At 52.6% G+C, this 23,386-nt stretch overlaps 6 protein-coding genes across 6 annotated transcripts; 3 read left to right on the top strand and 3 right to left on the bottom strand.

Annotated features, from left to right (window-relative positions):
* Positions 1-9: 9 nt before the first annotated feature.
* BDQ94DRAFT_179505 (putative GTPase activating protein (Evi5)) lies at positions 10-3,120 on the bottom strand (the record flags this gene model as incomplete). Its single annotated transcript, XM_026773403.1, has 4 exons — positions 10-1,603; positions 1,650-2,006; positions 2,065-2,675; positions 2,731-3,120. 4 exons carry the CDS (start codon positions 3,118-3,120, stop codon positions 253-255), a joined length of 2,709 nt encoding a protein of 902 aa, XP_026631396.1. The 3' UTR covers positions 10-252.
* Positions 3,121-3,556: 436 nt separating this feature from the next.
* On the top strand, positions 3,557-4,566 carry BDQ94DRAFT_133784 (uncharacterized protein; the record flags this gene model as incomplete). The annotated part of the gene is made up of 2 exons (XM_026764360.1): positions 3,557-4,082; positions 4,153-4,566. A coding segment is annotated over exon 1 (158 nt), but the record flags the coding sequence as incomplete, so codon positions are not given.
* A 586-nt stretch (positions 4,567-5,152) lies between these two features.
* On the top strand, positions 5,153-10,800 carry BDQ94DRAFT_133783 (DNA topoisomerase 2). The gene is made up of 4 exons (XM_026764359.1): positions 5,153-5,441; positions 5,507-5,845; positions 5,900-8,869; positions 8,929-10,800. The coding sequence occupies exons 1-4, from the start codon at positions 5,367-5,369 to the stop codon at positions 10,669-10,671; spliced, it is 5,127 nt and encodes a 1,708-aa protein (XP_026631394.1). The 5' UTR covers positions 5,153-5,366; the 3' UTR covers positions 10,672-10,800.
* A 367-nt stretch (positions 10,801-11,167) lies between these two features.
* On the top strand, positions 11,168-12,997 carry BDQ94DRAFT_165517 (MFS transporter; the record flags this gene model as incomplete). Its single annotated transcript, XM_026770327.1, has 2 exons — positions 11,168-12,604; positions 12,680-12,997. 2 exons carry the CDS (start codon positions 11,168-11,170, stop codon positions 12,995-12,997), a joined length of 1,755 nt encoding a protein of 584 aa, XP_026631393.1.
* A 779-nt stretch (positions 12,998-13,776) lies between these two features.
* BDQ94DRAFT_165516 (putative APSES transcription factor Xbp1) lies at positions 13,777-15,304 on the bottom strand (the record flags this gene model as incomplete). The annotated part of the gene is made up of 5 exons (XM_026770326.1): positions 13,777-13,862; positions 13,920-14,630; positions 14,677-14,761; positions 14,811-14,926; positions 14,983-15,304. The coding sequence occupies 5 exons, from the start codon at positions 15,302-15,304 to the stop codon at positions 13,777-13,779; spliced, it is 1,320 nt and encodes a 439-aa protein (XP_026631392.1).
* Positions 15,305-19,196: 3,892 nt separating this feature from the next.
* Positions 19,197-23,306, bottom strand: BDQ94DRAFT_165515 (uncharacterized protein; the record flags this gene model as incomplete). Its single annotated transcript, XM_026770325.1, has 4 exons — positions 19,197-19,775; positions 19,831-22,920; positions 22,979-23,069; positions 23,128-23,306. The coding sequence occupies 4 exons, from the start codon at positions 23,304-23,306 to the stop codon at positions 19,197-19,199; spliced, it is 3,939 nt and encodes a 1,312-aa protein (XP_026631391.1).
* Positions 23,307-23,386: the final 80 nt, after the last annotated feature.

The raw sequence follows: 23,386 nt of genomic DNA, 5'->3' as shown, positions 1-23,386 counted from the left end.
AGGATAATGGTTCTGTTTTAAATTTGTTTCTTTGGTTGTTGTCTATTCTTCACTGTTATTATGTTTGTACGTGTTATCTGTACAGGAGGGATATCATACAATCTAACACCATCTTATCCCGTCTAGGCATACATGCATCCGCTTTGGTGAACTCCAAGCAGAAATATGACAGAAATAAAGAAATAAAGTGATACAAGGAAATTCTCGAGAGACGTAGACCAGCCAGCCTTAGGCATATGTACTCTGGCATGTCTATCGTCCGTCGTAAGACTCATTGCTGGTTGAGACAGCACGTCTTCCCCATCCACTAAACAGTCCGCCTCCATTCGGTGCTGGCTCCGTCGGCGCCTTCGCAATAGACGGTGGCCTGCCCAGGAACGAATGTCGACCCTCAGGTATGATCCCGTTTCGTGCCATGACCTTCCGCATCGAGTCCAGTTTGCCTTTGACTTCTTCAAGTTCTTGGCGTGCGACTGCTTCTGCCGTTTTTGCATTGACAAGTTCAAGCAGTAGCGATTCCTCCGCTGCCGGTTTGTTATTCTCGGTTGCAAGGACGGATTGCAGTCCCAGGCTGCTGGATCGTTTGTTGAACGTGGTCGATGTTGTGGTGCTCTTTTGGCTCTTTTGTGAGTTGGTGCGGACGAGTTTCAATTCCCGGAGACCGGTGCTGGTGTAGCCTTCACTGGTGTCGCTGGTTGGGGAGCCGTAGGTTTCGGACGGCGTCGAGTCGGAGTTCCTGGTCTTGGTTTTGACCGTGCGTAGCTCCCGGACCATTCGCTCGAGCCGCTGGCGCTCACGGTAGCTGTCTTGGATACGGCCGCGTGCTTCGCGGAGTTGTTCTCGAAGGGATGCATTTTCTTTCTCGTGCTCATCAATACGACGCGTCAGGCTCTTGCATCGATTTGATTCGAGTTCATGCATCTCCTTGTACCGGTTGAGGTCGTCGCGCAGTTGGTGCTTGGTTTGGTCGGTTGAAACGACCCTGTGCGTTTCAATCATGGCGAATCTCGCGTCAGCTTTGTGAACTAAATCCATGGGTGGCTCATCGGAAGTCTCTTTGATGTATTGCAGCATTGACTTGGCAAGAACTTGGTCTTCCTCGCGCTCCTCCCGTTCTTGCTGCAGTTCTCGCGTGAGGTCGGCATGTTGGCGTTGAAGGTCGCTGAGAGCCATGAGGAGATCCTCGATTTGTGAGTGGAGGTCGCGGTCTTTGTGCTGGGATATGGCTGATTTTGCACGTGGCTTTTGTACGTCTGTCGACAGTTCCGTCGGGGCGGTGCTGGCATCGGAGGCGGACTCCACAGAATTGAGGGTTGATGTCATGCTCTGTTTGGACGTTGATCGTCGGATGCTGGACAGGTTAGACGCACTTGCACTGTTGGGATTGAGACTGATGGACTTGACGGAGTTGTGTGAGTTAGACCCCGCCCAGAGTCGCCCGAGGAATCGAGAAGCTGCTGCCTGCATCTGAGGGAACGAAATGCCGGTTGGAACTCCTTGTGATTGGTTATAGCTAGCTTCCAGCGCCTGGAGGCTTTCCTTTGTCACAAGCGACGTGAGAGAAACAAAGTCGTTCACGAAGTCGTCCGCGTGGCAGGCATACCTATGGGAATTAGATGAAATCATGATTGGCTTGACTGAAGACTTACGTATCCCACAAACTCCTCGAAAGCAACAGTTGCATAACATCTTCAAATTCTGCGCATGCCATAATCTTCTTCTCGTTTCGCGTCATCAGGGAGAGAGCAACCCGCATCAATGTTTCACAGGCACCCTCCAGGAAGATAACGTCGTAGATCCGTAGAAGCATGGGCAGCGGGCATGCGACAGCGAAGAAGGACAAAAACCATTGCGATACGTAGACCGGCTCAACATGTAGCATCTCAAGGTGTGCGAACAAGCCAGGTCGCAGGCGAGCCAGCAGGTTCTGGAATTGATAGACGCGAAGATGAAGACCGGAGAGATCAGGAAGGTAGCAGGTCCGCAAGTCGTAATGGTCCATCAGCCTGAGGCACTGGTTAGTTCTGAAGTGTACGCTATATCATAGCTAGATCGTCCACATACCTAACGAGTACGCAGAACGCTTCTGCATCCGTCATGTGCATCAGCAAGGGACCGACGACAAAGCCCAGTCCCTGGCAGTAGCCGATCTTCGTATCGTACAGACTGAAGCATTTCAGCACTCGTGCGAGCATCTGCTGCCCCTCACCATTGGGATCCCGGAACATCTCCACATTGGGAAAGCTACGGCCAATATCTTTCCCAATTAGCCCTTCATATGGACTCGTCTCGCCGCACAATCGCTGGTATTCCGTCAACAATGTGTTATCCCGGGCGCCCGCCAAGCTGGGCCACACCACACCACGCAGTGGTGGCGGAACACCGCTCCGGATTTTGTTCGAGGTCAGTGTAGGTAGTCTCTGGGCCGTTTGGGGATAATCTGCGACCAGCGCTGCCCAGAATTCGAGTTCGGTCATTGGCGGAGGAGGCAGTTGGGAGTAGCGTAGTGATGATCGGGGGTCCTCGTCAATCAGTCGCTTGATCTGGTGCAAGGACTGCGCACGAGACGGTCGGGTGACTCGCTGCGCATGCGACTTGCTTGCCAGAGCAGACTTGGGGTTCGTCGCAAGAGCGTTGTTCTCCTGCTCCAAACGCGCTAAGAGAAGAGCAGTCGACTGGTACACGTCAACTGCTGCATCTTTCAATTTCTCTCGGACTAAAAATACGCACCTCATCCGATCCTTCACAACGGGGTTCCTGCTCTTCTGTCTTTTCCAGCTCCTCCCAATCCACTGCATCGCTTCTGTCCCGCTCCTCGCTACTGCGGGACCGTATCGAGCTAGCATCGCCATTATTGGAGCATTGATCTAGGTCTGTCCTTGCTGGTTCCTGGGTCGGGGTTGTCCTGGAGTCCTCCTCACCATCACTTGAGTGCTCCCGGGTTGGTGATGTCACGTCGACAGGGGTTTGAGGGATGTTGAGAGAGCGCCAGTCGGGTTGGGTGTGTTCCGAATTGGAGGTCAATGGCACGGTGACCATTGAGTCGGTATCGTGGGACCCAGTGTTGACGGAGTCCGAATGGACGTGGGAGGGGGAGCGATCGGCGTTCTCCATGGCCATTGCGTTCCTGATTGGGCTGTGACGTTGAATGCCGGTGTCAAAGGCGCATTCCTCGGGGAGTTCGAGATGTTAGGGGGTGGGTGTAAGTGTTTAAAGGGCGACGGAGGGGTTAAGCCAGCGGCCAGACACGATAAGGAGGGCGGACAGTCGAGGGAGGGGCTGTCAATAACGACAGCATATCTCTCCGGCGCGGAAGGGGGGTCGAAGGTAAGAACCAGCGCGTGGAATTGAGGGGCCAGAAAGAAGAAAGGATGACGAGCAGAGGCAAGGAAGGAAACGGCGGTGATTTTGGATTTCAAGGCCGGATGGGGGGGGGAAAGGGATCAGGAGCGTCGCGAGTATTATTAGCGTTGGCGACGGTTAGTCCCCGACACTAACAATCGCCATTAACCTGTCAGGTTCCCTCCTTCAGTCCTTCAGGGGCAACACTTGGGCGGGCCACTCAACATCCCCCATTCTTCTCTCCCCGTCGATCGATTTTCAATAATCATCCCAGACTACTGTTCATCTACAGCTTAAATACTACCAAACAGCCTGCTTTCCATTACACAGTTTAAGCAACATTCTTTGGAATTACGTAGATTTTGCTTACGATCTGGAATTGCTTATCACCGTCTGATCAAAATGGAGCCATTCTCCACGGCCTGCGAACCGTGGAATTCCCTGATCGACCCGGCCTGCCCTCCTTCTCTCCCGCGGGTGATTTCTCGAAGGGTCGAATGTCTACACTAGTGATGCCAGCGCAATATCCCATGGCCCTACCGTCGTTTCGCTCGGGGCCGGTCGATCCACGACCCCATCTGGTGCATAGTTTTTTATCGGCCGGTGCACTTGATCCACTAGAGACGGGCTCGAGGAGGGGTCACGGAGGGGCTAGGTGAGGCGTTGGACCTTTGGACCGCAAATCGCAAGGCTAAATCGTCGGAGCTGGCTTATCTATGAAAAGATCTCGAGGAATCAGTGTCGGAGTAACCGCCCCTTCGACAGCATCTGGCCAGTGGTGAAGGAAGCATGTTGTTGTGTTGAGGGGGTGGCCCCTGACTCCTGTTTTAAAACGTGACATGACCAGTTTCATCTGATTCAAGTCGGGTTCGGCTTCTGTTTATTGGTCAGATAGTATGTCTTGGCTGCGTTTATTGGATGATGTGAGACCCACTGTGAAAATTACCGTTACGGGTCAACACTTAGCCTTCCACCAGGCTTCTAGAAGGCCGCGAGAATCTGAGCGAAGAGGAAAGTGAAGGGAAGATCGAGTCAGTTGAATGGGTGATATTGTGATCTCCATTGCCTTGCAGAGTACTATTGAGAAGCTCTATAACCCTGGCAGAGGTAGAGAGCGTATTACTATCGACCAGTATTGCCCAGCAGTTGCCCAAGGACTTGATCGATAGATAGATAGTAATCTTGTGATGATGGATAATATATTTCTCGGCTACAAGACACCCACCTCTCAACTAATTGTCATCACATTGACTCTGTCAGATGAATACTACTAGTAATACCGATTACTGTTCTGATACCGAAAGAAATTGTTTAAAGAGTAGTAGAGGTGATTGAATCCAACGAATAGTAGCTTATAACAATACAGAAGTCATTTGGTGGTACATAGTTCCGTCTACTCAGTGTCACCTATTCAACATCACTCAGTGTCCGAGGCGACCGCCACAACATGGGTGGCAGCTGTCAACGTGGGTGAATCATGTTTCTTCACAGCAAAAAAGGGTTGAACAGCAATGATCGCATGGCATCCCTTGTTCGCTGCACTTGATGTAGGTCTTTGTGCTAAGAATAACCTTGCCCGGTGTTAGTGACTTCTTTATGTTGTTGATAAATCCCCCTCCCCCGCGCCAGCCTTGCATGTTTTGGTCGTGCCTTCCGCTTTGGGCCCGAGTGTTTGGAGATTTCCTCTTTGAGCCACTTTAGCGCCACTTCAGCAGAGGCCCGACATTGATCCGAGGGCGGTCAGCGGCCAGAACTGTTTCTCTGCCGCAGCACAGCGTCGCATTGAGCGCGTCAACAAAGACTTCGACAACAAACAACACACGGTCGACATAAAGTAGCCTATCTGGGGAATTGGCTGCTCTTTTTACTTACTTATCCCCTACTTTTTCTACGGCCTCGCTGGTTGCAGGTTGTTCTTTCATAAATCTTTCTCTCGCTGAAATTTTCACCCTTCCCGTCACTCCTTATCCTCCTTTTCCGTTCGCCTCCCTTTACCTGCGCGTGCGAAGCGTTATCCCCTCATAATGGACGATTCGATCATGGACGACTCCGTCTTCGACGACGAAGGAAGCTCCGACTTCGTCCCCGAGCCCGCTCCGGTACGTAACACTTCTTCTCATTCTAGCCTCCTGCTTCGGACTCAGCGAGCTCATGATAATTACAGAAGCCCAAGGCCAAGGCAGCCCCCAAGAAGGCAGCTTCTAAGGCAGCGCCTAAGAAGCTCACCCAGACCACCCTCACTACGAAGACCACATCCAAGGCGGCTTCGAAAAAACGTGCCAAACCGGATAGCGATGACGACGACAATATGGACGACGATGACGATCACATGTCCGACGACTCTGTTCTGTCGCACACCCCTCCCAAGAAGGCGAAGAAGACGGCTGGTCCCTCCAAGAAGGGCGGCGCTAAGCCCCTCGCGGATGTGGAAAATGAATCATTTGGAAAAGATGATTCCGTAGAGCCCGGAAAGTCCAACAATGCATCAGAGAAGTACCAGAAGGCAAGTATTTCCGGCGTCGCTGGGCCAAACTTGGGCTAACAGTCGCATTTATAGCTTACACAACTTGAACACATCATTAAACGTCCCGATACATATATTGGCTCCGTCGAACGCACGACGCAGCAAATGTGGGTATACAGTTCGGAGTCGGAGGGAATGGAGTACCGTGAGGTCTCCTATGTGCCCGGTCTCTACAAGATCTTCGATGAAATTGTCGTCAACGCAGCCGATAACAAACAAAATGACGAGAATATGAGCGAGATCCGCGTGACGGTCGACCGTGAGTCGGGCGTGATCAGTGTCTGGAACAATGGCCGCGGTATTCCCATCGAAATGCATGCCAAGGAAAAGATCTACGTCCCCGAGTTGATCTTTGGTCATCTCCTCACCTCCTCCAACTACGATGACACGCAACAGAAGGTCACCGGTGGTCGTAACGGTTTCGGTGCCAAGCTCTGTAACGTTTTCTCCACTGAGTTCTCCATCGAGACTCAGGACTCGTCTCAGAAGAAGAAATATAGGCAGACATGGACGGAAAACATGACCAAGATTGGCAAGGCCAAGATTACCGAGGCCAAGGGAGAAGACTACACCAAGGTCACGTTCAAGCCAGACTACGCCAAATTCGGCATGGACGGCATGGATGATGACTTCGAGGCTCTTGTCAAGCGTCGTGTGTATGACCTGGCAGGCACTGCAAAGGTGAATGTCAAGCTAAACGGCACTCGCATCCCTATCCGCGGCTTCAAGAAGTACATGGAGATGTACACCAAGGCTATTCGTAAGGAACGTGGAGACACTGGTCCCGCCCCGAAGGACGAGATTATTACTTGCAGCCCAGACCCTCGCTGGGAGGTCGGTTTCGCCGTTTCCGATGGCGCTTTCCAACAGGTGTCCTTCGTAAACTCCATTGCGACCACCTCTGGTGGTACCCATGTTAACTACATTGCCGATCAGATCTGTAATAGATTGGCTGAGCAAGTGAAAAAGAAGAATAAAAACGGCGCCACGTTGAAAACAGCCCAGATCCGAAACCACATCTTCATCTTCGTCAACGCACTGATTGTCAACCCGGCATTCACATCCCAGACCAAAGAACAGCTGACGACTAAGGCTTCCCAATTTGGTAGTAAATGTGTGCTTGATGAAGACTTCTATAAGAAGGTCCTGAAGACAGCGGTGATGGACAACATCTTGCATTTCGCCCAGCAGAAGGCCGATCAGATGCTCAAAAAGACGGACGGTGGCCGGCGCTCCCGTATGAACAACCCCAAGTTGACCGATGCCAACAAGGCCGGCACCAAGGACGGCCATCACTGCACCCTGATCCTCACAGAAGGTGACTCTGCCAAGGGTCTGGCCATGGCTGGTCGAGCGGTTGTTGGCCCGGATCTTTTTGGTGTTTTCCCGCTCCGAGGTAAACTGCTCAACGTCCGTGACGCTTCCTTCGACCAGATCTCAAAAAATCAGGAAATCCAGAATATCAAGAACTTCTTGGGTCTGCAGCACAAGAAGGAGTATACCGACACCCGCGGCCTTCGGTACGGTCACTTGATGATCATGACTGATCAGGATCACGACGGTAGTCACATCAAGGGCCTGCTCATCAACTTCCTACAGGCCCAGTTTCCCAGTTTGCTGAAGATTCCCGAGTTCTTGATTGAATTCATCACCCCCATTGTAAAGGTGTGGAAGGGTGATCCCAAGAACCCTACCAAACAGCGTTCTTTCTTCACTATGCCCGAGTACGAGGCATGGGCGGAGGAGCACCAGCATGAGCGTGGTTGGGATCACAAGTACTACAAGGGTTTGGGTACCAGTACTACTGAGGATGCCCAGGTCTACTTCCGCGACTTGGACCGTCACCTTAAGGAGTTCCACACCATGCAGGATAACGAGGCGGAGTTGATCGAGCTGGCTTTCTCGAAGAAGAAGGCTGACGAGCGTAAGGAGTGGCTGCGGCAGTTCAAGCCCGGAACCTTCTTGGATCATTCCGTTGAGAAGATCACCTACACCGACTTCATCAACAAGGAGCTTATCCTGTTCAGTATGGCGGACAATGTTCGTTCGATTCCCTCTGTTGTTGACGGTCTGAAGCCTGGTCAGCGTAAGGTTCTGTACACCTGTTTCCGTCGCAATCTGAAGAAGGACATGAAGGTCGTCGAGTTGGCTGGTCACGTCTCGGGTATGACCGCGTACCAGCACGGTGATGTTTCCTTGCAGCAAACCATTGTTGGTCTGGCGCAGACCTTTGTTGGGTCCAACAACATCAACTGCCTGGAGCCTAGCGGTAACTTTGGTAGTCGTCTTCAGGGTGGTTCCGACTGCGCCAGTGCGCGTTATATTTACACGCGGCTGTCCCCGTTCGCGCGCCGCATCTTCCATGCGTCAGACGAGCCTCTACTGACCTACAACGTCGACGATGGTAAGACTATCGAGCCTGAGGTCTACATGCCGGTGGTTCCCATGATTCTGATCAACGGTGCGGACGGTATCGGTACCGGCTGGAGTTCCTCGATTCCCAACTACAACCCGGAGGACGTCGTGGACAACCTGAAGCGGCTGATGAATGGCGAGGAGATCAAACCTATGCAGCCCTGGTTCCGTGGGTTCACAGGTGAGGTCACTTCTATTGGCGGTGATCGCTTCAAATTCAGCGGTATCATCAAAGAGACTGGTGAGAAGGAAGTGGAAATCACCGAACTGCCCATCCGAACTTGGACTCAGGATTTCAAGGATAAGCTTGAAGATATCATCAAGGCGGAAAAGACACCGTCGTTCATCAAGGACTACAAGGATTACAACACGCACACCAAGGTTCACTTTGTAATCCAGATGGATGAGAAGCATCTGAAGTCTGCTGTCGAAGAAGGCTTGGAAGAAAAGTTCAAGCTGACGAAGACCATCGCCACCACGAACTTGGTTGCGTTTGATCCCGAGGGTCGGATTACCAAATATGCGACAGTGGACGACATTTTGAAGGAATTCTTTGCAGTCCGTCTGAAGTATTACGAGCGCCGCAAGGTAGGCCATTCCCAGACGAACTTGATGCTAGTGTGCTGTCTACTAACACCGAAGTTTAGCAATACCAACTCAACGAAATGCAAAAGGAGCTGGAGAAGCTGAGCAACCAGGCGCGCTTTGTCCAGATGATCGTCGACGGTGAGCTCGTCGTTTCGAAGAAGAAGAAGAATGTGCTCGTTGTGGAGCTGAAGGACAAGGGCTTCAAGCCATTCCCCAAGGTGGCGGATGCTGCCAAGGCAGGGGAAGCCGAGCCAGCTGCTGAAGATGAGGAGGAATCCGAAGACGTCGATGATACCAGCAATCTTTCCAACGCGTATGACTACCTGCTGGGTATGGCGATCTGGTCGTTGACCCAGGAGCGTGTGGAGCGCCTCCGTCGCCAGATTGGTGATAAGGAGATGGAAATTGACACCTTGATCAAGCTTTCCAAGGAAGATATCTGGAAGCGGGATTTGGATGACTTCATCAACGAATGGCGCTTCCAGCTCGACGATGAAGCTCGTCGCATGCGTAAGGTGGCAAACATGGGCCGCCGTACCTCCTCCAAGCTGATGACGGCTGTGGGCCGTGGCGGTGCCCGCAAGCGCAAGGCTGCTAAGGATGATGACTCGGATGATGAAGACTTCGCCGCACCGAAGACCAAGCGCGGTCCGAAGAAGGCCGAGCCTAAAGGCACGCTCCATAGTTTCTTGAACAAGTCCTCTCCTAAGCCCAAGCCTGCAGCGGACGACGATGACGACGACGATGATTTTGAAATGGAGGTGATGCCGAAGAAGAATCGCGGGGCCAGCAAGCCGGCAGCGCCAGCGAAGGAAGAAGAGAAAGAGACAGGCGAATCCGATGTGGAAATCCTGCCGAAGAAGAGTCGGGCTGCACCCAAGGCTGCGTCTAAAGTTAAGGCCGAAGATCCCGACAGTACTGAGGTGAAGAAAGCACCAGCTAAACGGGGCCGTCCGGCGGCCAAAGCGAAGGCCAAGCCAGCGGAAGAGGAGATCGAGCTGGACGACGACGAGTTCATGGAGATCACTAAGGCGCAAGCTGCCGAGACTAGCAAGGCTGACCCAGCGCCCAGTCGAGCGCGCAAGCCGGCCAAGTACACCTTGAGTGACTCGGACAGCGACAACGGGGACGACCTCCTGGGCGACGTGAGCAAAATGGTCAAGGGGATCGGCGGCACTACCGGCGGATCGACATCGGACTCCCGGCAGCTGTTCTCGGAGCGCTCTGGGGCCGGCAGCACCTCGGGACTGGCCAGCAGCTCCAAGGCCTCGAAGCAGTCTCCCGATTTTGACGCAGACGAGACTGACTACAGCAAGCTCGTCCCACAGAGCTCTCCGCGCCGGTCGCTGCAGGTTAAGTCCAAGGAGACCAAGACGTTAGTTGACAGCGATGAGGAGGAGGATGAGCCAGTGAAGCCGGCCGCTACCAAGGCCAAGCCGGCGGCCCGAGGCAAGGCAGCGGCAGCCAAACCGGCCGCGAAGCCACGAGGACGGCCAAAGAAGGATGCCACCACCACGACGGCTGCATCTGCTAAGCAGACGGCGCTGTCGCCGGCGGCCAAGGCGTACGCTTCCAAGCAAGCCAAGACGACCGGAAAGAAGAAGCAGTTAGCGGATGACTTGTCGGATGACGACATTGATGCGATGGCTAATGATATCTTGGATTCTCCCGCAGCGCCCACTACCCGGCCATCGCGGCGCACGGCAACGGCCAAGAAGAAGACATATGTGATTGATGATGACAGTGACGATTTTGGAGCCGGAGGAGATTCGGAGGATGATTTCGCAGAGGACAGCGAGTAGAAGAAAGATGTGGCGAGAGGAGTACATACATGTAGACGTAACTAATTTTCTATTGAGTCGGTCTGTACCTACTACTACTACTACTATTCCATTGGTACTACTTCATCGGATGTGATAATACAGTCGGAATTTCCATTTGTTAAATTTCAATGTCTTATCTCGGGATGTTTTGTGTAGAAGCAAAGAAAAGTCGGCGAGAAGTCCGAGTGTGTGGCCCCAGGCTCCACTCAGGCTCCACTTGGTGATCCACCAAATTCAAGGCTTGACTTTGAAGTCTCTTTTTTCTTTGCCTTTCGAGAAAAGAGACCCGCCGTTGAACGTGATTGCGTTTACCCGGACCTTAGTTATCGACCGAGACTGGACTGGCCATTATTCAGCACTGTTTGGTCCCAGGATTTGCGTAGTTCTTTCGTCTCCAAGGTGGTTCTCTCGTCTGTCCCTTTTCCTTTCCTTCTTCTCTTCCTGTGCCTCTCCCACTGACAGACATCTCCCCTCCATGCAGGCCTATCTTCAGTACCGCCGCATTGGCCATGCCGTGCGCCAACAGCTCGAAGACTTCCCGGAGTTTGCCCGACCAGGCGTCGCCAAAGATGACCTGCCGGAGGGGATCCCCAGAGATGCTCCCAACGCAGTTTCGCGCCGCCGTTCCAGTCCGCTGCTGCCGGGCGTGCAGCTGAAGGACGTAGTCGAGAACGATGGCTCGTCCTCGTCCGTCCTGCTCGTCGACTGGGACGGTGACCATGATCCCATCAATCCGCGCAACTACAGCCGCGCCACCCGCATCGGCGCAACCCTGATGGTGTCCGCGCTGGGTTTCGCCGTGGGTGCGGCCTCGTCCATCGAATCTGGCGTGCTTCCCCAGAACGCAGCAGCCTTTAACATCAGCAATGTCGTCGCATCGCTCGCGACGGGCATGTATCTGCTTGGCTTCGCAGCAGGCTCGCTCGTCTCTGGACCTCTGTCCGAAATCCTAGGCCGCAATGCCGTCTACACCGGCTCCCTCACGCTATTCATGATCTTCGTCATGGCCTCAGGACTGGCCCCCAATATCGGCGCACAGCTCGCTTTCCGCTTCCTTGCTGGCATCTTCGGCTGTCCACCATTAACCTGCGCCGGCGGCACCATCGCCGACCTCTGGAACCCCCTGGAGAAAACCCTCTTCTTCCCTCTCTACGCCATCCTCTCCTTCGGCGGGCCCGTCCTCGGCCCTGTCATCGCCTCCTACATGGGCGAGGGCACCCTCTCCTGGCGCTGGACCAACTGGATTATCCTCATTCTGGCAGGCTTCATCCTGGCTCTGATCCTCCTGCTGCAGCCCGAGACCTACGGCCCCCTACTCCTGAAATGGAAGGCGCACCATCTCCGCCACCAAACGGGCGACAATCGCTACCGCTCATCAATGGATCTGCAGGAGACGGCGCTGTTCTCTCGCATCGGAACCGCCTGCATGCGACAATTCGCCCTGACCATCCACGAACCCATCATCCTGCTAATCTCTCTCTACATGACCGTCATCTACATCGTGCTCTTCACTTTCTTCGACGGATACACGTATATTTTCAGCGACGTGCACGGCCTCTCCCAAGGCCTGACCAACATCGTCTGGGTCGCCATGTACGTCGGCATTTCAATGGCCGGACTCTTCGTCCCCGTCGTGTACGTCTGGACAAAGCGCGAATTCTCCGACGCGGCTGCATCCGCTGCTGCATCTGCAGCGGCTTCCCCCCGATCGGCCAGTTCGGAAATAGTCACTGCCGATCCCAACGCCAATGGCGCCGATAACTCTGAGAAACCGAACCTCGACGACGATGATACCCAAAAACCCACCCAGCAACACAAGCACGTCGCTCGTCCCGAGAACCGTCTTTGGTTCGCCATGCTCGGTGCCCCCGCCATTCCCATCGGATTATTCTGGATGGGATGGACTGACTACGTACACCCCCCCCCCCCCCCCCCCCCCCTCTCTCACCCCCAGTTCTAGAAAAATACTAACATGATGAATAAATAGAGCTCAATCTCAATATGGTCCCCCATCATCGCATCCACCGTCTTCGGCTTCGGCACCATCTGCGTCTTCATTTCCTCGTACATGTACGTCATCGACGCATACGACATCTACGCCGCCTCTGCGCTGGGCTTCATGACAGTATCGCGCTACTGCGCGGCAGGCGGGATGACGGTCGTGGGGATCCCCTTTTATAGTAATATGGGGGTGCATTGGACGTTGACGATCTTGGGGGCGATTAGTGCGTTGATGACACCCGTGCCGTATGTGTTTTATCGCTATGGTGTGGTGATTCGGGGTTGGAGTCGGTATGCGGTTTAGTTCGGCTTTGATGAAAGCGCATGTGGGAGAGAGTAATTAATGGATCGGGTAAAGAGGGGGTTTGATATCCATATGATACAGGATAGACTGGGTATGGGATAGTTATAGATTAGATTAGATGCTATAGAGAACTAGAATAATGTAATTTAATTAGAGGTATATTTATTCCATTCGTATTTCTCAGATCACTATCTGTATGTATGTAGCTGGTGTTTTTAGTAGTTCCCTTTCTTCTCGCTAAGACAGGATGGAGCAAGTGCTCAGTTAAGTTCGTGCATAGTTCTGGTTTTGGTGGTAGCTTCGTGGATGGGAGGGGGTATGTAGCCTAGTATGTATCCATCTTATGTGTTAACCCCCTCAATCGGGCTCTAGTCACTAATACAATTGGTATATATTACATGTAGGAATCTCACGCAGCTTTTGACTGGGTGACGGTGTGGAGAAGTACATGCTTGGCTGGTTTGGAGGGAAGGACAGATTGGGTAATAGTTGCGAGTAGGGGTTGGTTTTCTGTACTACTTTGGGAGTATATCACTTGATGTAAAGGATTTGGGGGAGAAAGGTATGTGAGGTATGGGAAGTAGTAGACTATTACCATAGACTGAAACCAGCTGTTAATTCTCTTCGGTATAATTCAACAACTACATCCATACCTCTGTTTCCATACTCACCTACGTGGCTGTATGAGATCTAACGTGTGCTTGTGATATAGAAACGAAACCAAATCTATTCTAAGCCAAGTGTAATACATGAGTCAGCGCCACTACATATCCAGTTAATCAAGCAACCATAACGCCATCATCGCCCGTCCACCCTGCCAACAGCCCAAGTGCAGTTTTGTCAGTAAGAGACCACATGATGACACCTTCAAGAATGTAGAGTTAACAAGAACAAGAAACCGTCCTGTCAGCTTACAACATACCATATCTTATACCGCTGTTGCGCAAGTCCATTAACGCATGCGCGGCAATGGCTGCCCTAGAACCCTCCAAAGGAGCCTCAGGCTCACAAGTATCCGTTGGCTGCCAGGAGCAAGCACCAACCATTCCTGTAGCCGATAGAACCTCAGCTGAGCGCAGATCGTCTTGCAGTTCAACTTGACTACCTCTCTTGTGGTCGTCATCGGAGAGGTGGTTGCTCGATAAGCTGGAGCCATAGAAGGTAAGCTGCGAGCTTGTCTCTGACCGGAATTCCTCTCGCATCCCACGTCCGAAAACTGCGCGTGGTGAAGTGCTTCCATCGGCAGTGTATGGGGTATCGGCCAGCATATATGTACTATTAGAGCAGCTAGTCGGCGAAACGCAATATATATCGTGCGGAGAGACGCTCTGACATTTCTGCTGGCAAGGCGACGATTTCCGGGTTTTGTTCTGTTGGTCTCGGTCGGGTTCTTGGAAGCTGTTATTACTTCCACGTCGGGAAATCGGCGGCTCCAGGCTGCGGTAGTAAGCCACATCCTCCGCGGCTTGCCGGATTATCTCCGGATCGATGATCATGTTGTTAAAGCGGGGGTCATTTGGGGGAATGCACTGCGCAGGAAAATCGAGGCCGAACATGGGCGTCAGGACGAAGCGAATGTTCCAACAAAATGTGGTTGCTAGCGCTTTGGCAGCCCTAAATGGCATCCAGTATCCTTGACTCTGGTTAGCGGAGATTTTTGAATAGAAATAAAAGCTTACCTTGTCCGACGAGTGCGCCGCCCGTGATGCTGTGACTAATATCGCTGAGGCCCGGGTTCATCTTCAACACCTTCGCGGGAGCGGTCTGGAACCATCAGGTCTGCTCTGTTATGCATAGGCTATGGAAGACACACCTTTGGATGGCCGTTGCACTTGAACAGGGATCTTGTGAGAACAAGTCCAACGTTATAATCCCACGATATTACCCACGTCTTGGGGTTGTCGGGCATCTCGAACGTGTAATGGAAAACTATAAAAGACTCTCCCGGTCAACGTATGGCTTGAAGTAGGATCATGGACAATCACCTTCAAAGCCTTCCCTCCCTGTCCGCTCCTTGAAAGACCTTTTTTTGCTAGTATAGGGGATGCGGTCCGGAAAGTCTGCTATGTTGCCCATGGGGTACAACTTGTGCTTCAGGTGGATCGTTTTAAGCTCTTCGTCGCGCTCATCGTGAACGCGATAGCGAACTTCGCCCTGGACCTTGCCCCTCCTAAAGGACGGTTGATCTTTGGGGACCTTCTTCCTTTCTGAGTGGGGTGACTGTAAAGACAATTCACGCTGTGAGCTTGCCGGATTGAGACTGGGGCACGAGGTATCGGGGTTCAGCAGAGACCTTATCGAGGCCATTGATCCAACAAACTAAGTTAATTGAATAATGAGACAGATAGAATGTGTGGCTCAATGGAGGTTGAGAGGGGTGGGCATCGAAATCTTAAATAACGATGGAGAAAGATAGGCATGCAGATGCACATCATCATCGACATCTCTGCTTCTCTCGAGCTGAGACTTACCATCCGCTATGCCCACTTAACAGAGTTCTAGAAGGTCTGCGAAGGTTTCGATGAGAGTTACCAAACCGTAACGGGGCAATTCAGTGCACAGTAGTTGTTCAAGCCCGAATGTCGGGAGATGTCTCTGCCTAGCCCATCACAAGCTTACCTAGAGAAAATAGCATGCCCGGCAAAACGACAGGGGAAGAAAAAAAGAAAATAGAGAAAAAGCGGGAAACATTGCAGGGTCTACATTTTCCTCCATCGCCAATGCATGCGTTCCCCTGATGGTTTTCGGAGAATGAGCTCAATGGCTGATTTTGTGGAAAAATAGGCTTGTTCTGTTTGCATGGAACAAACCATTGGTCGGCCCTCGAGGCTTCAGGCCAGCGGTGAACCAAGTCCCAATAGATTCTCGAACAGACGGTTGGCTTGAACAACTGTCTTGGATGGAGGGTTCCCACACGAGACAACCTCACCGATACTTGAAAAAACATCACGAGACGGTATCAGCCACTTTTTCTGAATCTAGACCCGGACTTGTTGATGTCTGCTAGGAGGTTCATTTCTCCAACTGTCACTGCCGATCACTTACATTCCTCTTGGAGAGTGCAAGCCCGGGTGATCTCATTGTCATCATCGACATCGATTATCCTGGTATGACAGGAGCTCACATATGTCTCTAGCTCATCGAGGCCTCCTTCGTTCCACCGCCCATCTGGAGTTACCCAAGGCCAGGATCACGACGCAATACCACCGGGTCAGATGGTGAATTAGGTTTCAGGGACTCATACGGCCATGTGGATGAGTATTGCCACCAGTATCGTAGACCTCTCAGGCCTTGATAGCCCGTGTTGCAAACAGATGGCAAGACGACTCCAGTAGCATAGGCAAGAAAGGGGGCCAAGATCCACAAAACTTTAAAATGGGGATCTACATGACATTCTCGTACTGTATCATCTGGAGCCTGCTGACGATGACGCCTTGGCTCTGCAGGCCTGTCGCCATCTGTCTCTGCTCGACGGCGCGCTCATGCCGCCCAAGAGCATAGAGCCATAGATCCGAAGTACGTATGAGCTGCTCGAGCAACCGAGGGACTAGGCATTTTTCTCGTATAACCAATAGCGAGCGAACAGGGCTACATGAGACTGGCTCGGCGAGGCGGATATTTGAGAGGTCTCAGACCAACGGGAAGCCGCAGCTCGCTCTTGTATCACCAGAAGCTGCTTTTCCGCCAGCTAATTGTTTCCATCGGACCTCAGGGGTACCGGGAGCCTTTGCAAGATGATGGTTTGTCTTGTGGTAATTTTGTGGCTGACGGACTGAGGAGGCCAAGCTAGGAATTTCGGTTTTGGAAAGGGAAAGGAAAGGAACCGGCCTCGATTGTCTCACATCCACAACAACCGATGAGTGCCAGATGAGCATGTACTAGGTATTATTGTTGACAGTATGGCTCTGTTCTTTTCAGCGGCTCTCCTAATCCTAGACATGAAAGCACATGGTCACACTGCTTTGCACCATTCTAACAGACGACACCTCTGGCATAGGGGAGCTCATTAGCACAGCTTCAGCTCAGGCGTCACTGCATGATAGCAACACTCATTGACAGGATATTCGCTTCAGTTCACTCTGTAGATTAATACCCGCCAGATCTGGCGATTACGCCAATTAGAAAAGGCAGAGAGAGGTGTAAGGGCCCGACACAGCAGGCCATCCCGCTGGTGCCAGTAAGGTTGAGCTTACCACGCGGGTTTCTGTGCCGGGGCCCCACGATTCTGTGGCGCACCAGCCCTCTGGTTCCTTCTACTTGTTTGTGCTTCCAAAAAGTCCCTTTTTTTGTGTGTGTGTCCAATCAGTCCTTCAGATGGGTAGCCGAGCCCCAGCGGGGAGAAGCGCAGCGGCTTGGTACCGGCATTTGATAGACAATGGAGAAGAATTCCGGCCGAACGGTACTTAGCGGTAGCCAGGGGGGATGAGGAAGTAACAACAGCGTCTCTGGTGATCAATTGATGGTTAGGCTGCGACAGAGAGGCTGGTCTAAGAAAGGAAGAAGGAAAACTCAATTCAAGACAATGGGAAATTACTCAGGCTGCCATACGTACCAGACTGTCTTGTAAAGTACCACCTTTGCCTTTTTGGCCTCTCCATAATTAGAAATTGGGAGGAACAGGGTGTGTTCTAGGCTTGTTTGGGGGACGAAGAGGGGAGTCATTGCATGTGTTTGTGGGACGTGATGTTTAGCCTTTGGATCACCATGCAGGCCAGTGATTGGCTGCGAGGCTGTTTTTAGGCTGTGAGAACGCAGCGGGTCCTTTGAGACGTGTAGTCAGAAGACAGGCAAATATACTCACAGTGGGAGCACAGGTGAGAAGAATTGGGAGAATGCAGAGGAAAGAGAAGGACGAAGAAACTAAGGTAAGGTATCCAGATAGTGCCATAGTCTATCGCTCCTTCCCCGAGCGGGATTGACTGCAGCACTTCCGGGCGGGTCCCGTGGCGCCTTCCCAATCCATCATGATGTGCAGTCACTATCAACTACGTACTCATTCTACAAACAACTAACTAGGACTTTGCCTGACTATCCTCCAATCCAACTCTGAATCGTCCCCTAAGAGAGAACAGGTATAGTAAGTAACTCGCAGGATTTCCTTGAATATGTGGTAAGAAGTATGTCGGAGTCAAGAATCCCTTCCTTTCCCCACCGCCCCCAAAGAGAAAAAAGCAATAACTCAATGCCACCAAACGCACGATGAGAAGTATTTCTCCTATTTGTCATTAGTCGCAGGGGCCATACAGATTCCTCCGACAAGGCTCTTTCTTACAAGCCAAAGTAACGGAAATACATACAACTGCACAGTAAGCGAGGACAGAAGAAACGCAATTTTGATCCTGCAACTACCCCTCTTTCTCAATGCTTGAGACATACTAGTATTAGCAATTAGTAGTAGGAGACTCAGTCATCTCTGTATCCTAGTAGTCTCTCAGGTATCCAGAAAACGGCAAATTGAATTCTTACTCAACACTAGAGAAAGCTGCTACATCCCAGCAGTCAGTTTCAGGGAGGGATCACCATCCCGGCGGCGAATTCCCGTTCACGACCACTGCAGGCCAGATAAGCTCCTGTTCCTCGATACTCGCCGGCCGCTCAGAAGGCCGCGGCATCCTCGGATGCAACCCGACGACGGGTTTGCGGTTCTAGATCCAGGGATGTTGTACATTTTGTAATACTCCTGTATTTGAGCGGTTACCGAAAGAGAAGAGAGAGAGCGAGTGGAAAGAGGCGGGCGAGATAAGTGGAAAGCCATGGTCGTGTCGTCACCGGGTGATACGACCGTCCTTGGAACTCGAGCCCTTTGTCGAAGCTGGGGGAGGACAGAAGAGGCGCGTTTCGGGCCTTTTAGCCACTGCTGTTCCTGAACCATGGCCACATCTTCCGGTCGCAGATGTAAAAGGACGTACTTTAAAATTGAGAAATAGCAAAAAAAAAAATAAAAATAAAAATAAAAATAAAATAAAAATAAAATAAAATAAATGCATACATGCATTAAGTGGTGCTCAGTAGTATAGCTAGAATGTAATTCAAACACGCAACCTGCTCAACGCCGGTCCTGTTATGCCACCCACCCAGAGATTTGTCCCGCAAGAAACGTCTTCAATAAAAGCATCCCAAATAAGTCATGTAGGGCACCCCAATGGAAGTCTAGACAAACACCTAACCCGAGAACATAACGAAAACTTCAATCCATCCTCTATCCATTAAAGGACCAACCACCGTTGAGGCGCAGACGCTGCCGCTCAGCAAGGTCACGTCGGATCTCATCCTGCGTCAGCCCATCGGCGCCAGACCAGTTCGCACTGCTCGTACGTTCACGGAACTTCTTGATCTTCTTGTCCGACTTGAATGTCTCCTCCAGGGAGAAGGGCGCAATAGGGCCGAAAATAGAATCCACCTCCATGCCTTCCTGCTGACGCAGGAGTGACTCCAGTTCCTTGGGCTGGGCCCACTTGGGCACGGGAAGCATCTCCGCATCCGAGTCCTCGTCCTCACTGTCGGTCGCAATCTCGGGAAGGTTAATGTTTTCACCATTCGGATACTTTGGTGACTCCTTGACCGGTGCCTTTTGGGACGCACTAGCGGCGGCGGGAGTTCGGTGTGCAGCCGGCTGCACACTGGGGGGTTCCGCAAAGGGGATCTTGCCACTGGCATATTTGGCCATATCCATTGGATGGGCAGGTCTCTGGGCCTGACCTGTCTTGAAGATCGAGGAGCCGGATTGATGTGCAACAGAAGACTGTGTATGACCAAAAATGGACGGCTTTGTAGTTTCCTCGTTACACGGTCAGCGCAGCTCCAAAGTATTTCAGCACCTGCGTAGTACTCACCTTACGAATATTGGATTGACGGATCGGCGGGGCCATTGCCGGACGCATAGAAGACATGCGGCTTTGCTCATCCTCTGTCCTCCTACGTTTGGTTTCGCCCGACGGCTGCATGGTAGCAGACTTCGGTGCTGTCGGTCGGTGGTTGGCCTCGTCATCAAGTCCTCTCTTGGGCGGTTTAGCGGGGTTGGGTTGGGGCTGATTAATTGACCGATTGAAAGGCTGAATCGAGCCCAGTCGTGAGGCTGGTCGAGCTGCACCGAGCTCACTGCGTTGGGTGGCCTCAGGCTGCTGGCTCCCCTGTCGCTCTAGTCTGCGTTGATTCTCCAGGCGGCGCTTTTCAATGGCTTGCATGTGGGCAGCCTTCTTTGGATCCTCGGCAGCAAGTCGCTCCCGGCGCTCAGCCTCTGCCCGACTGCGCATCTCCTGACGACGAGCTTCTTCTTGCTGCTGAGCTGCACGCTTTCGTTCCAATTCGCGTCTTTGCTCCTCCCGGCGCCTGGCTTCGCGCTCCTCTTGCTCCCTCTTCCTCTCACTTGCAAGCTGAGCCTTTCTCTGCGACTGGCTGGATATAGAGCTCTTGAAACTGCTGTTCGAAGAGGCTGTGTGTAATGAGGTATTGCTGGCCTTCTTCTTCAACGTCGACGGTTTTGAAGCCGACGCTGGAGTTGGTGCAGGTACGCTAGACTCCCGGGTGTTGGAAGACACTTGCGACGCTAGCGGCATTTGCCGGGAGAGGGCGCTGCCGACGCGAATTGAAACAGGCTGAGGCTTCGGCTTCTGAACCTCGCGGGCCGGCTTGAGAGGGCGACGTTCATTTTGCTTTGATGACTGCTGCTGTGAGACGGAACTTGGGGCGGCAAGTTTGGGTCCGGCTTCGACGCTGGGCTCTGGTTCCTTGGATGATTTTTGTAGATGCGACGTCTTATGCGTAGGCAACACGGTAGCTGATTCGGTAGTTTGCGCACGAGCTTCATGGTCAACGGTTGGCTTCTCTGGCGCCTTGAGTTTCATGGCTCTCTGTTTCTCCTGTTGCCGGGCTCTCTCCGCTTGCTCTTCTTCCCTCTGGCGGTCTTCGAGCTCTTTTTGTCTGCGCTTCTCCTCTCTTTCGGTGGAGCTACGCGTTCGACGGCCTTCTTGGCGTGGAGGACTCGGGGGCTGTGTCGACTGCGGCCGCTGGCTTTCCCTATTGCGATCTGTGTCCAATCGTCCCGTATGCCTTAATCTCGGTGGTTCTGGGGAAGCAGATTCGATTCTGGCCGCAGCTGTAACTCCCCCGGTATTCATGAAGAGGCCCTTAGCGGATTGTACGATAGACTGAAGCCGCGATTTGGATGCACTGATCGGACCATCATAGCGCTCGGCCGGGGAGCCAACTGGGGTTGTGGACATGTGGTTATCAACATGTGCAGACGCGCTCTTCTGATGACCAGGCCGCTGCGGCGATGAGCATGATGGTGTTGACGACTTTCCACGAGCTGCATCTGAAGCGTGCTTATAGCTAGTCCTCGGCTCTTCTGAGGGATGGACATCTCGTTCCTTATCAACGGAAGGACGGTCTTCCTCTGCAGCTCGGGCTATCCGAGCGCTGGAATGTTTGCCCATGCTATCAGCTTTCTGGCTAGCACGTATGTCTGGCCGGTAGGGCGAGTTCAGTGGTTTGATCCAGTCGTCATCCACAGCGGAGTCAGGAGCCGGGGTCTCACGCGACTTCGAGCCGGATGTCTCCTGTTTAGCTTCAGGTTTGGCAGTAGGGAGTTCAGGGTATGTCACTTGCGCGGTCGACAAGCCAGCGACGGAAGGAATGGATTTGGTAGGTCGAGAAGGCTGAAGTTTGCCGAGCATGCTGATCTTCTCATGCAGGAGCTGAGTGGATGACTTGTTGTGGAGCTTGCTGGCTCTAGTCTCGGCATCTCTATCTTCCTCAGTGGCATCCTTCTTGTCGTCAATGTCCATCTTGTCGCCATGGATATTGCTGTCCTCCGCAGCATGCTGGGTCGTCCTATGCCCACCAGTCTGTCTGCCCAGGTAACCTCCGGCGTTACTAAGCTTGGTAATGTCGAGATGGCTCGTACGGGAAATTCTCGAGCCTCCCAGGCTCTTCTTCGTCAGCGGTTCGCGAGCTGGGAGTGATGCAAAAGTGAGACTGCTTTTGCGAATCGGCGGGCGGACTGGAGATCCCTCCGAAGGTGAGCCGATTTCATCGAGACTGTCAAGGGCCATGTCGTCATTTCCGTCATCGTTATCTTCCTGATAACGCTCGAGGGGCTGCGAAGTTGCTTTTGTTTGCGGACTCGATTTCGTATCCTTGGACGGACTAGATACTGGCTTTGGTGCGGAATTCTTGGTGGGCAGGGATTCGCGTCTGGGTGAGGCTTCGGGCTCTTGTTCAGACTCATGTTCCTGATGGGCCTGGGTTTCTGGTTTGGCCTCAGGTTCCAACTCAACGGTGTCTTCACGCTCCGGCTCCGGCTCCGGTTCCGGCTCTTGTTCAGAATCCACGTCTGACATGGGTTTGTCTTCAGGTTCCTCCTCAGGTTGCGGTTTTGCTTCGTCAACCTTCTCTGTATTCTTCATCGGTGACTGTTGCTTCTGGGGACTGGTGCTGACATTCCGCTTGGGCGACGTTTCAGTGACCTCGGGCTCGACGGTTTCTTCGCGTTGGTGCACATCCTCGCGAGCGGAGTGGAAAGAGGCCCCTGTAGTGCGGCGTTCTTCTTGCGGTTGATGGGATACCTCTTCGGCAGCACTAGGCTCTTGATCCATAGGTTGAGTGGAGGACTGCGACTCGGGCTGCACTTGTGTAAGGACCACATCGTCTTCTTCTTCCTCTTCGTCGTCTTTCTCTTCTTCCGGCATGCCATGATAGCCCGAGTCTGTGTTGTATTGCGGGAAGGAGTTGAGGTTCTGGGTCAGATCCGGGTACTCGGGTTGTGATGTGTTCTCCGTGGTCTTCTTGGCTTCCGTCGCAGTGGCTGGGCCTGCAGTCGCAGTGACGGTCTTGGTTGGTGAGCGCTGAACTGCCGGGCTAGCACTAAATTTGTTCTCTGTCTTGCTGTTATTGTGTGCGGATGAGAAAATCTCGCTCAGGGGCTGGAAGCAGTCCGTTAGCAGATGATAGATGCGATGAAAGGTAGCTGGTTCAACACACCACTCGGGGTTCGTTCGCATCCCGCTTCCGCACTGTGCGAGGTGTTTTACCTCGTAGTTTTCCGGGGGTTTTGAAGACATCTGCGAAATTGCTATGCAACAGTGAGCGTCAGCAACTATGCGTCAAGCCTCTAGACTGGCGCAACCCACGATTGGTTGTTGGAGAAGACCTCGGCCATATGTTCATTCAGCCAATCCATCTCATGGCGCACTGGGTATTCAATTTCCTCCAGTTCTTGATCCACCAGCTGCATAAAATTCTCCTTTTCGGTTGAGATCCACGCTGCAGAGCCCACGGGCTTCTGCGCCCTCGCGCCTGCCGCGGCCATGGCGATGTAAACAAAGCGATCGCACAGCGGGTTGTATGGGTACTATAAAGGGGGCGTAAATGAGCGAAGGGCAAAAAAGC

The sequence above is a fragment of the Aspergillus welwitschiae genome (genome assembly GCF_003344945.1).
Source record: "Aspergillus welwitschiae strain CBS 139.54b unplaced genomic scaffold BDQ94scaffold_2, whole genome shotgun sequence".
Classification (NCBI taxonomy): Eukaryota; Fungi; Ascomycota; class Eurotiomycetes; order Eurotiales; family Aspergillaceae; genus Aspergillus; species Aspergillus welwitschiae.
The sequence above is the reverse complement of the archived record's forward strand: the minus strand, read 5'-3'. Positions and strand labels throughout refer to the sequence as shown.

Bases quoted from the DNA above. Each gene is read 5' to 3' on its own strand.
- BDQ94DRAFT_133783 (XM_026764359.1), top strand. From the start codon at position 5,367: ATGGACGATTCGATCATGGACGACTCCGTCTTCGACGACGAAGGAAGC. The intron at 5,846-5,899 runs GCAAGTATTTCC...TCGCATTTATAG, and splicing joins CATCAGAGAAGTACCAGAAG to CTTACACAACTTGAACACAT. The intron at 8,870-8,928 runs GTAGGCCATTCC...ACCGAAGTTTAG, and splicing joins AGTATTACGAGCGCCGCAAG to CAATACCAACTCAACGAAAT.